Source organism: Ptiloglossa arizonensis, chromosome 2 (genome assembly GCF_051014685.1).
Source record: "Ptiloglossa arizonensis isolate GNS036 chromosome 2, iyPtiAriz1_principal, whole genome shotgun sequence".
NCBI classification, from domain to species: domain Eukaryota; kingdom Metazoa; phylum Arthropoda; class Insecta; order Hymenoptera; family Colletidae; genus Ptiloglossa; species Ptiloglossa arizonensis.
The window spans coordinates 18,908,976-18,922,739 of NC_135049.1; the positions used below are offsets into that span (position 1 = coordinate 18,908,976).

At 35.0% G+C, this 13,764-nt stretch overlaps 1 protein-coding gene across 1 annotated transcript; it reads right to left on the minus strand.

Moving 5' to 3' along the window:
* Positions 1 to 691: 691 nt before the first annotated feature.
* Positions 692 to 13,720, minus strand: LOC143154954 (sodium/potassium-transporting ATPase subunit beta-2-like). The gene is made up of 6 exons (XM_076327089.1): positions 13,323 to 13,720; positions 2,793 to 2,933; positions 2,606 to 2,725; positions 2,152 to 2,333; positions 1,709 to 1,988; positions 692 to 1,352 (listed from the first exon to the last, which is right to left on the minus strand). The coding sequence occupies exons 1-6, from the start codon at positions 13,465 to 13,467 to the stop codon at positions 1,249 to 1,251; spliced, it is 972 nt and encodes a 323-aa protein (XP_076183204.1). The 5' UTR covers positions 13,468 to 13,720; the 3' UTR covers positions 692 to 1,248.
* Between the last annotated feature and the right edge of the window lie 44 nt (positions 13,721 to 13,764).

The window sequence follows — 13,764 nt, forward strand, 5'->3', positions numbered from 1 at the left end:
AAAAATTTTCTTAAATCGTTCATAATTTCAAGAAAAGTAGGAAGTTAATCAAGATAGAAACTAAAGTGTACTTTATCGTAATATTATTGTATCTAAAAATAAGTCGTTAAATAACAATCGATCGAGAAAATAAATATAAGAGATAATTCTTTGCAAGGATCTTTTCAAGAGACATTTAATATTTTACAATTAAATGTAGTAGAAATAAATGACAATAATTTGTGAGTCAAAGGAAGAAAGACTTATCTATAAAAATATATGTGTATACACATACGGATACATTTACATACTTCAGAAGCAAAATATATATATTATCTATGTCACGTTTAAGAGATCTATTCGCATCGGGCATTAATAGGTATGATTTTTCACAACAAAGGAAGATTCGAAAATTCCAAGAATTAACAATTTCGATAGTTTTCTAAATGATTATCGTTTTCCAACATTCGTGATGATCTCTATTTTTCACAAAAATATGTTTAAATATTACTTAAGACGGAGGGCTAATATTAATTCCTTAAATATTAAAATTAAATCTTGGTGATATTTGTTTTGCAATAATTATTCCTATTTTTTGGATGCAATTAATACATTTTAAGTAAAAGATTTTGATATTTTCACACACGGATCCATGATGATTTACAACACAAACTAGCATCTAGAATGGTCCAACGTTCGTATCGATTAGTTGTAACTTAATTATGCGATCAAAACGCGATACGTAAATCATCCATTAAATTCAACTGTACCAAGTAGAAGCAGTATGTCCACTTGTAATTTATCATGAAAATATCATTGTTCAACATACTATTATTACATTCATTGTTAAAATATGTTCGCATTAACACGCAATGAACACAGTTGTCCTTTCTACATACATTTTCCATATTTAGTTCCCAATCTGTATACCAGATCAGGAACTACTTCAATCGTTTTTTTTTTTTACAATATTCATTCAGATAAGAAATCATGGAATAGGTTACATAAAATTATACAGGACCTAAAATTTGTACACAAGGAACGTATGTAGAACGGACTTCCTTGGTAATACGGATATAAAAAATTCATTTAGGTTTTGTACTCGACAAAAATTTGATCCATCCTCGCCAGCGGTCATCTAGTTTTTCTGACGACTTCGTGACTTTATTCAAAAATATATAGGTATGTCAAAGAGTCAGAAAATATGAGATTCGCGTTCAGCTTCTGTACGCTAACAAAGGATAGGCCACGAAAGATACGAAGACGCTCTTAATCTATCATCAACTCCAAATGGACTGCGCCCATTTCGTCGTGACGGCTGTGTTTTATGTTTCTTGCCCACGCCTTGCACTCTACGTTTATTAAAATTCCGGCTGTAACAAAATATTTGGATTAGGTAAAGGGAGTTGACGTTTCTCACGAATTTCCCCTCTTCTTTCTCCGATATGTTCGCGTGTAAGCATTTAATCATTTGCGGACGTGTGTCGAAATATAATAGACGAGAGATACTTTGCAGACAAATTCGATATAATAAATTAATAAAATCTATCCTCCGTATGTAACAGTTTGTTAAAAATGTGAACAATGTTTACAAGTATGTCTGCTTCAAAATTGTCCCTCACAGATTTAAAAAAGAAAGAGAATATTTTATCACACAGAGAGAGAAGTTACGAAAATGTCCAATTCCTTTCAGACTTTTGAAATTTTTTATTCACTTCTTGACACTTACTGCGAGGACGAACAAAATGAACAGCTACCAAGGGACTGAGATATCCCTCGGAATTTTCAAACGGATAGAAATAACCAGGGAAACCTCTTCGCGGTATATAACGAATCGGTCCGATGTTTTCTTGATCGGCTGGATTCTCGCCCTCGCAAGATATCCACACCGTGTTAAGTTGCAAAGAATTGTTTGCTTTTATATCGGCGATATGCTCCTTGAGATCGAGTGGCATCTTCTCTGGTAATGTTTCTGTGTCGTTGTAAAATTCTGGTTTCCAGCCATATATCTGCAAAAATTTATTTCTCCATTGAACAACCGATACACAAAAATATGTTTAATCCAACGAGATATATGAAATACAATACAATAGTAATACGATAACAGAGCCAATACACTCTATCGTGTCCAGTATTTTATTAAAAAAAAAAAAAAAAAATAAATAAAGATACCTTGTTAAGCTTGAGGAAAATGCACGGAGCATTTTTGTGATAATTATATTTGTTCTCTTTGGTACAAGGTTGCCAGTTTTTGACGTCGACGTCGCAGACTTTACCAGGGGGTGGTGGTTGATTGTAGTCACATTTGTTAATGTTTGCACCAAGACCGGGCACCGAACCAGGCGTTATGTAATCTGAAAAATTGTTAACGATATGATCGTTTGCACAACACAGAACAACAACGTTTGACCAAGAAATATATTTCAAACGATTATAAAAATATCATAAACTAGTTACACCAAATATCATAAACTAGTTACACCAAATATCATAAACTAGTCACCGCAAATATTATTTTAGTTTTGTTTTGCAATAATCCTGCGCACAGAATTGCGTTGCTAATTAGTTATTGAATAGTCTGCACACGCACGTTTCTTTCAAATGAAAAATGGTTAATTATTATTACCTTTGAGAAATGCCTGCAACGAATCAATCCAATATTTAAAGTTCTCGCTATCGGTTCCCCTATACCAAATCAACGTGCTCTCCACATTTTCTGGCGGTGGCCTAGGCCTGAATCCCAAACCTGTAAAGTATACGATACTCGGTAAGAGAAAATGTTGTATACGATTAGTTCGTTAATAAGATTTTACCAGGATTTGTTCCAATTATCGAACGTTCCAACTGCCACCTCGGTATCCTTGGATCCAACGTTTGAAAGAAACCCCAGAAGCAAATTGCAACCAGCGCCGCGAGCACCCCATAAAATATCAGATAGAACAGTCCAATTTTACCTAGAAAAGAAAGTTTGCTTATACTGAATATTTGGTGTATCACAAGTACGTCTGATCAAAAATCAATATAAGTGGACATTATTCGACGTGTATCTACATTTTTCGTACAATTAATTTTAATAGAATTTATTGCACATAGTTTTAAATGACACGAGATACTGTTTTTAACGAATCACGTGAAAATTCACTTCGATCGAATTAATTTTGTCGTCAATGGTTTCTTTATTTTATCAAATCTCTTGTAACTTCTTTATTTGTTAATATCGATCATTTTTATCGACCAGGCATCAGTATTTATTGAAATCATAATTTTTACATATAATTTTACATATTATTTACAAGTACAGTGTGTTCACCAGTTGGCTCCACTTATGTCCTTGAACATATTAGTTACGTCTGTATTTAGATACTAAGTAAAGCTTTCTTTTCTTTAATTTTTCTTTTCGCGAAGAAGTACACACAAACTTTCATAAACTTTTCAAACTCAGATTGCATACTGTATGTATTTTGAAAAGGAGGATCAGTTCTGAAAGGAACTCTAATTCGTATGGTTTCAGATGTGCTTCAGTTGACCTTCCTAAGACCTTCAATCCAGCAAACATTAATCGACACTGTTTACTTTACAATATTCCTTTTATGCCACGACACTATACATTTCTTAACCCGTGAATGATCTTATTTTTCCCCTCAACCGTACATTGTATTTATACCGCGTAAATCTGACACTCGTAAGTGAATGTAAAAATTAATCGAACAACTAAAATATCGTACAGAATCGTCTATAAAAAAAAGAGAGACCAATAAGTTTTTATACCTTGTCCGAGTATTTTTAAATCGAGAATCTGAAACAATATTGTCGCCCAAGGTCGGTGAAGATTACGGGGATTAAAAAAGAATTGTTCGCGACCGTTGTAAATTCTGCACGGGACGATACGCAATACTCGAAGCACAAATTCATAGTTATCGTGCGGTAATAATCGTACATGTGCAAAGAGTTAAAATTCTCATTACGAAAGCAATGCACCGGAGGCCATTTTAGCGAATAATAGAATCCGAGAAGCGACCTTGCGAGACATTGAATCGGTTCTTAATTGAATTGCTCCACTTGACCACACGCTTTGATCTTCCTTTAAATTGACCCGACGATTAATGCAATTAACCTATATTATACGAAGTACCGCCACGCGTTGATTAATTCCTTCACTGGTACCAGACGTCTACAACTCGTAAAAGTCGTAGCGATTTACTACTGACGTTTAACCCGTGGCAGGGATTTCAGAAGGACAATTCAACGTACAACTGAACCGATAAATTAGTATCAAATAGTAATGTATGTTCGTATATAAGAGCATATCTAGAAATTATCTAAACATTTCTTATTCGTATCGCAACAGCAATCGAAGACTGCAGAGACTTGTGGAGAACGATTTATTTGTGCAATTGAAATATTCCGTTAGATTTAAAGTGGTAGATTAGTAACAAGGGTAATCAGTAGAATCAGGTACCTGTAACGTTACTTGTTCATTGAATAAAAAAATATGAAAACGACGCAGAAGTTTTAAAAATGCACACAACTGAAAACATTCAACTGTGCATTCTATTGTATGTACGTTGAAAGTATATATTTTAGTGATTTATTTTTTATTTAAATCTAGAATTTGAATCGTCATCAAGAAGTTATATATATTTTTTATGGTTATACATCCCCTTGTCTCAAATATCTTAGTTTTTTTTTATAAGATTTTTGGCACCTTAGTATTCTTAAACCAGAGTTAGTCGAAACATGATTTTCAAGTTAAGGTTTGCTCGAGTTCGATGAACTACTCTACGAACAAAACGTGAACGAGACACTAAGTTTTATTTTTTTCCTACCCTCTTCATGTATTCTGTTCCCAATTTGAAAACGAATAATTTTTTCAAAAATTCCAAAAAAAAAAATCTTGCTCCTTTGCGATATTAATAATATCTTGATCTTGGTATTGATATCAGTTAGACATCGTCTAGTATTTTCATACTCTCTGTGAAATTGAATTTCATTAATGGTATACGTATCAGACGTGTATGCACAATTACAGTAGTAGCTCTCCACACGTGATGACCCATTGTGATAACCGAATGAAATTGTCACATTGGTACCGAACAGTTCGTGTGTCTGCTCAGTGCGTTACGATTCACTTGTAAAATAACGAGGAAATACGATATACGGAATCGCGATAGGTAACTATTGTATTGTATTACTCACGTAAAATAATATTTGCAACATCGCGCGGACTCTGAACGAACGTGAACATTACGTTCGTATTGAAAAACGAACTCAATGATATTTCAACTTGTTGAAAAAAAAAATAATAATTATGCTCGATCAAATTTTCCACAGATTGGTACAAGGAGTACAGTGAGACCATTGTTCCAACTTTTATTACCTCAATGGTTTACATCGGAACGATTTATTATATTTGTTGTTCATTATTATTTGTAAAGTATGTAAAAAATATTGTAAAGAAGGTTTCATTATTATTTGTAAAATAATGTAAAAAATGTTTGATTATTATTTGTAAAATAATAATCAAACATATTTTGTACAACAATGACCAAATTTTTTGGAGAACGCACTCCCTTCTCCAAAAAACAAAAAAAATAATTAAAGATTGTACCAATTGCAACACATGAAGATCATTGACAATTACGTGGTAGTATGTTTTCCAGTCGGTAAAACTACGACATTGAAGGATTTAACACAAAGGTCACGTCACAGGAAGTATCGTAGAATGCCTACACAGGTCATTCATTAGAAGGCTTCGGTTCGATTGGTGGCAATGGCCATCATTCTGATTACCTATTGTAACTTCAGTATATGTCGATGCAACGTAAATATCTTGAGGTTGGATGATCGTTGAATTTTTTCTATTTATTCTACAGATAAGCACGAAGAGAAATATACAATTCTATTAAAAACAGAATGACCTTGAAATCTCTACGAAATGAAATGACCTTGAGGACATTTTCTCGAATCACGATGTTTGCTCCTTTGTACAATTTATTGTGAACAATCTTCTTAAATATTCATAAATAATGGAAATGTTTGGATATTCTCGTTTAAATGATTCATCGTTTATTATTATTTTTAATTTACAGTCTTTTAGAGTAATGTTTGCATCGGTTCGGTATGAATAAGGACTGAGACTAATAAATATCGAACAATTTGTAGGTGTTCGAATATTATTATAAAAAGTAGATAAAATAAAATAGCAAACATTGAGAACGCAGACATATTAGTCTGTCTTTATCGAAATATAAACATCGTGTGAAATTTCGTTAATAAAGCATCTTGAATAAATAATTAAGTTTAAAAAGGAACGACGAACCCGAACAATTTTGCTTACAGTCCACGTGGTACGAACAGTGTTGAAATATTCGATAATAAAATGTTTGTACACTCTCAAAAAATCGTGTTTCATTTTCACCAAAAAAAAAAAAAAAAAAAAAAACGAAATGACTTTCCGAACAACCTGATAGAAAAATTCGACGAGTATTCCCTAGGTCCTAACGTAAATTCAAGCATTTACTGGTGTAGTAGCAAAGTAACGCGATAAACGGTGTACGAGAGCGTATTAAGTTACTTGTATACATGTCACTCGTGATACCCTCAAGGTATCGCAGCACGTGAGAATTATAATTTAAAAAAAAAAAAAAAAAAAAAAAAAAATTTGTTTCGAAATGCAATAATGTAAATAAATAATGTAAAAAATCCGAGCTAAAATGATTCAATAAAAATCGTACAGTTCCCCGAGAAAGATTTAACTGTACTAACATTGTGCATCGAATTTTTATAAAAAATCTAAAAAATTATATTCCAAACGAACAACTTCTTTTCGAACGACGTAATTGTTCGAATAAAAGAGAAAAACGATCGATAATCGTCCTTACGAGTACAAAATTAACCACTGATATTTCCATGGGGTTGATGCTGAACGAAAACTGCGGTATGGTCGCGTGGGTGTACCCTTCGGAATGGCCCTAAGTTACATAATGCCGTAATGCCTCCATTTAACGCCAATTGACCTCGTTGTACACGTTTGCGCTAAAGGAAGTTTAACAATTGCCATTCAGCTGGGCAAACCGTTGTGTGGACCGCGAATTAACCGCGCTTCACGCTTCCGTCTTTTTCTTTTCCACTTCTTTTTTTTCTCGTTCCCGCGATATTTATTTTTCACCGAACGGATCGCTCGAGCGCTCGATGTCGCGCATGCGCGGTTCGTCCCCCTTGATCCACGAATTTGCGCGCGCATACCGAAACCCGATTTGAAAGTTTCTCACGCTTCGTCCACGTGACACGGGAGTGATTCTGGCCCGTGGGCTTTTGTTCTTTCAACGCGCGGTTGGTTCTCGATAAATAATGTTCTGTTGATTTCTTTGTGTTCTATAATTGGGCCAGAAAATAAAACAGATACGAGCGTATGAGAATATGTCGGGTTGTGCGGGAAAGTCATTTCGTTTTCCAAAATGGAGAATGTATAATTTAATAAAACGTTTGTACATTCTAAAAAGAATCGTGTTTCGTTTTCAAAAAAGAGAAAAAAAACGAAATGACTTTCTGAACAACCTAATAAATCGGGGAACCCCCTTGTGCACGTGACGACAAATTTATTTGTAACAAATCTTCGGTTGTTTCTGTAAGTGACTTCCAAATATACTTAATATACGAATATTTATATTTCGAGTTCCACATTGAGTTTAACAAAGAAAATCTGTTCACTTAGTGGGATTTATTTTCACTTTTCGAAGAAAGACAAATTTTTGTTTGCATTAAAAGAAACAGGTGGGTACCAGAGGATCAGTCGAAGTAAAGTTTCCAAGTTTTCGAATTGGAATAATCAATGTGACAAAGAAGGTAAGGTTGTTAGGTCGAAACGAGTCGACGAAATGTTTACCCGTTTTCTGAGAGATGCAATTACACGAGACTGGCAGAAAATATATTGATGAGTATTGAAAATCGACACCACTGTAAATAATGTCGAGGTTAGTTCTGAGCCAAGGATATATCGTAAGATAGGTTTTGACACTGAACGCAATTTGCAAGAAACTGCAAAACGATGACAGGCTTCTGAGCTAATTAAGCAAAGGAAAATGCAATCTAACAATCCTGTATACTACTCGGAGTTTTTGCGGGTCTTCTATGTACTATTGAAATAGTTGGAAGTAATTGGATAACAGCAGCTTCAAGACCTTCAAGCCTGGTAATGAATATTTTGATTCGCCATTTCTTTCGGGCGTATTCTACCAATAGATATCATAAATATTGTGCACGTGCAATCCGCATAAAACGCATGGGACAAGAATCGCGAACGAGTCCACGTAATTTTATCAAAGTCTTATGCGACTGGTTTAAATTCGTTCAATGAAACAGTTTAATTGAGTGAATGGTGATAATGAAACGCTTATTTGTGTAACGTCGATAAAGATGGTTCCTTTTTCGTGCGTACAATTTTAAACGGAACTGGAAGCGTTTGAATAATTTACTATTCGGATGTATTATAAATATTCGAATGTCGTTATTAAAGAGAATCGTATAACACTACTATCGATTACTATAACAAGAACGTGATATTATAATATAAACGTAAGCACATTGAATCTTCCATCTCAAATTAGAAATGTATAGAACATCTTTAATGAAATATCTTGAATGAAAATGAAGTTCAAAAATGAACGATAAACTTAAAGAAATCGATCAAAATTTATAGCCCGTATCACCGTACTATTCAAATACTACGAATATCTAGACACTTGTTCGGTACAAAGTAGTACCTGCCCTACTTTTAACTGTGATGTAGATCTACGTGATCCCCTGAAAGTAGACAATTTGTTTAAGTAGCTAGTCACCGTTCGTTACTCGATAATTTCATCGTGAATTGCTTGCCAAAAATTCCAACAAAGGTGACAAATTAGTCGGATGCAAGCAATGTTTAAATTCTATGTATCAAACATTTTGATTCTGAAGCTTCTTGGTAAACATTTATCGATCAATTGTTCCGCGAATATCGGACACTTGAAAATATTTTTCTTTGTATTCTTTTATTTGTTTTTATTTTTATTTCATCTTCCTGCGTATACTTTATTACATTCGTATTTTTCATACTCGATTTTTATAAATAAATCACAATCTATTCATCACCTCTACTGTCATTTTTTATTTTCAAGTTACGTTGTAGAATCGACTTTGCTATAAATTGCGTTCGCCGAGTAAACATTCTTCTTGATTTACTATGACGATCAGGATACACATTGTTATTTTACGAAGTTGTTGTTCTACACCCAACACCAGGTATACTCACAGATGAAGTCCCTTTATTTAACTCAGTTGCTTTCTACTCATCGTCGAGAAACAAAGAAATCAACGAAGGTGACGCGTTCTCACTTTTGTTACACAATTCGCTTATAAATAAAAGACAATTGCACGCTGGTTTATTGCGTACACGTAAACACATAAATTCCCTCGCTCGAGATATTTGTATTGAGCGGGCACCGGATAACGCGTTGTCAGCTGACGTCGAGATACCATGGAAACGGGACAGAGTGGGGGAAGTATCTAAGCAAGCTCTACAGGTTAGGCTAGACAATCTGCCTTACACCCTTATGGCGTGTTTGGACTTGTCGTCATGCCAACCGAATAAAGGAGCCCTCAGACCAACACGAAATATTATTCAACATTAATAACACTATATAAATGAAACGAAGTAATTATTTGTCTATAATAGATAATTAGTATTGCCAGTGTTATCTCTAGACAGTATTAGTATAATATTGAAAACATAACCTTCGAGTACAATTTTCATTTAATTCTTTTTCAAATTCAGTCTGTATTCTGTTCTTTTTCTTTATGTTTTTATCATCTTTACGCAATAAGTCGTATAAAATAATTTCTATCAACTTTTCTACGTTTGTCATGTTGTTCTTAACTCGACAATTAGTAGAATGGTAATAACAAAAATACGCCTTGCTGAACGGAATAATCCATCGAGAAAAAAGAACTAGATATTCGCAGTATTGTCAGAAGAATTTCGTATTGGCTTAAATAAACATATAAGGCGCGGCTTAGACTAATACTGCTACGTATATGTTGTGTTGGTTTGGGGACCTCTTAAAGGCTCGATCATTCGAGCAACAGTTTTACGTACGGCCATAATGTTGCGTTCATTTATATTTATTATTACCGTTTCCTTCAATATTCTTTAAATCACTCAGACATTTTAATAAATAAACTGTGAACCGAGCGACTGATTCGATATATATTTAGGAACAGAAATATTCAGAATGTTTAAAAATATGCGACGTTCGATGCCAGACAAGATTTTTCTCGTCGTTCACCGGTAATCTTCGCAATATCAAGATTTTAATTTCGAGCGTATATCGTAAAGTAAATAGAGTGCGTCGAGTCGCGGAGAACTCGATTCTTGCATATTTCAATAATTTCCCCTTTCTACGACTTTCAGTCGCTTCAAGGTCATTTCAAAGTACAGCAGTGAATTCATCGTTTCTGTTACGAAAATATTAAGAACGCAGGGATCTATTTTATAGGTCGGTAGTTACTACTACCGACTACTAATACTATTTATTATCAAGTATTTCGTAAACTGTTGAGTGTCTACTGTGGAACATTTGAATTTCACACGTGCCACAACCACGAACGTGCAGCTCTATCGATTCTGAAAATTCACAGAATGTGAAATGTAATCAAACGATAAAAATGTATGTACTCGGGCTTAGAGTATAATCACAGTTGTTGTGCAACGTGGACGTTCATCGTTTCAGGATCAAGTTAGAAACAAAACAAGATGTTCGACGCACTTTCTTAACAGAAGTTGAACGATACGGTTCCAGATTCTAAAATTCTTCGTACGACACTGTTTCGTGTTTCGCAAACTCGTGACCTTGAACATGTTTAAACAATGAATGAATAGATTCGATCAACCATCGTTGTTCGTAAGTTTCAAAACTACTGCCTTCCACTGAAGTATTAAAATAAATACTAAATAAATTTAAATATATTCAAAATTTGTGCGAGGGGAGGTTAATGGTTTACAAACGGGAGTCAACAAAAATCCTCATTAGTCGTCTCGGGTTGGAAGTTGCTCGTTTAAAATTTTTCGTATTAGATCGAGTAATGCAAGTAGAGTTCTGGTACCTCGTGGGCGTACAAGCAGACCTTGCTTACTTGGTTAACAGAAGTCAGCAGTGACAACGACCCCCTTTCTACTTGGAGAGGGGAAAGACAGTGTAAAACACAATTAAACACAGTATTTTACAGCATTCCGTTAATTTAGAAACCACAGCAAGGAATGACAAATTCTTTAAATTCGATATTCAAAATTTTAACTTTTGCGAAGACATCATCAATAAAGAATTAAGTGGGTGGTTTGTTTATTTTTACAAAAAAATGAACGAAGTTCAAAATGGCCAAATGACCGATTAAATACACCTCGTCGTGAATTGTCGAAAATACTCGGAGTCTTCGAGGTGTACTAATTTGATGGTAAGTTTTTTTAATACGTCTATCGAAGCACCTCGATTACATAATAATTGCGTAGAATAAGGACTCGGATCCAATTGCTCGTTTGGGAGCCAAGCTAAACAGTTTTCCATGGGTGGGGTCCCCCTGCCCCCTCGGCCCGCGTATAACGGGATATCAGCCATCGTTTCTGGACTATATTTATGGAAAGAGAGTAAAAGAAGCCTCGTCAACTTCGAAGTTCCTCTTGAACAGTTTTGACTCAAGGATAGTAGGATCTCGTAATTACGACGCGAACGAAATTTTTCTTCATTTTATTTTCAATAAATTATTTCAGTGCCACACAATCGAGCTGTAATAACAATGAATACACGAACGGTCAAATGAACGTTATTATGTTAACTCGGTTAAGTTGGTGTCTAGCGGTACTACTTTGATTTTATAGTAGTGTTGGAAGAATGGATGTCTGTAAGTACCGTAATCGTGTAAAATTAACAAAGTAATAATTTTCAGCTTATCGACCAACGACAGACAGCTTACTTGTTCTTCGAGTAGAGCTATTTAAAATACGACGAGGGCAAGAGAGTTCCGTTTAAAATTATTCATCCTCGTAAGATGCTTATATTCGCTCGTAGAAAAATTACACGCGCAATCGTATCTCAGAACTACCCTTTTTAATTACCTCGAGATCCTCTACTAATATTGGTTTAGCGGTACTATGGTTTCTCTAAGAAACAATAGGAGTATGTAACCAAAGTTTTATTTACAATTAGAGACTAAAAACTATTTTAAAAAACGATTAGTTTCTTTTTATAAGTTCTATTAATTAGTCAAGTTCATCGTTCAAATTGAATATTACATGGAACGATTTAATATATTTATTTGTACCTGAATATTGCTTTCGAACAATATTCGTAAGTGATGTGGTCATTTTCGGCCATACGAAATTATCTAAAATTGTTTAAAAACAAAATTAAGTGAATCAATTGGAACGAGTTTGATACACTGAAAAAAATTTATAGCCATTGTTCTGTAACATTCTGTGTACAAAATAATAATGTCTTCGTCGATTAACGTTTATTACCAGATTTGAAATAAAACTAAATGATCCTCGGATCGATAACGAGGCGAACCAGATACACAATGCTCACGAAGCGCGTAGTATAAAATCACCTCTTGAATATGCTGAAAAGATTTGTCGAATACTTCCCAGAACACGATGTGCACTTATGTATACATTTGTATGCGTTCAATTACAAAAAATGTAAAAAAAATGTCTCGAAATGTTTACCATTTTAAGACCGAAGTAGGACACCATTGTTGCAATTAAAACTGCATCGTATAATTCAGTCACGCGATTCAAGTTATAGCAATAAAAGTCGTACATGTCATTTACTTGTTTCGTAAATATATGATCACCGTATAATCTGTAGCCGTTAGTTCTCTACTTTCTTCTACTTTTCAGCTCTCGAATAGTCGTTCTGAGAAATAAATTAAATACACACGATCAGTATTGTTATTCGATCTAAATATAAACAAAACCGCGATTATTTCGTCGACAATGCAAGTCTATCGAATCGATCGTAGTTTCGATCCGAGACATCGCGCGCGAACGAGCAGAGATCGGCAACCTTAGATTCAAAAAATACACGACGAATAGAAACACCGTCTAGCGATTTATTTCCCACGTTTACTCGATCACACGATCACGATCACCGTACGAACAACAGTGATCAACAGTTTTACGTATCTTTCGTTCGTTATTTGAATTATCCAGATTCGTCCATCTATGCAAACGATAGACAGTCGTGTATAACCAAACGGCCATCGTAAATTCCAATCCACTTTTTTCTCAGTTACACCGAATATGCGCGACTTACCCCAACTACTGGCTGTTCTGCCCATAAACGCGCCGGTTTCACGATTGTAAATAAAAGTCTTGACAGACTGGCTCGTTGACATGCTCGGCGGCTTCACGTAGAAGTTCGTCTCCTGGGGAATCATCTTGGTATCCTTGCTGACCATCGTATCTTCGTTTGAACGATTCTTGTGTCTGTACAATTTACGCACTAATCACGTGTCGGTTAAGAGTCGGATACGATCGAGGCACGAAATTAATCGAAGACGAGCACGAAAACACAAAGGAACGCGAGCAACGGCACCGCAGGTTCGCTGCACCGTATCGTGAGTTCCTCGAGGTCGGTTGGCAGCTTCTCCTCTTCGACAGTTGGTTGTTCAGCGCCACCAGGTTGACTAAGCACGCTTCGTTCGTGCAGGCTTCTTCTCCATCTCGTTCTCTTCTGTCGTTTTCTTGTCACTTTC

Bases quoted from the DNA above. Each gene is read 5' to 3' on its own strand.
- LOC143154954 (XM_076327089.1), bottom strand. From the start codon at position 13,467: ATGGTCAGCAAGGATACCAAGATGATTCCCCAGGAGACGAACTTCTAC. The intron at 2,726-2,792 runs GTAAAATCTTAT...TATACTTTACAG, and splicing joins GATAATTGGAACAAATCCTG to GTTTGGGATTCAGGCCTAGG. The intron at 1,353-1,708 runs GTAAGTGTCAAG...ATTTTGTTACAG, and splicing joins TCATTTTGTTCGTCCTCGCA to CCGGAATTTTAATAAACGTA.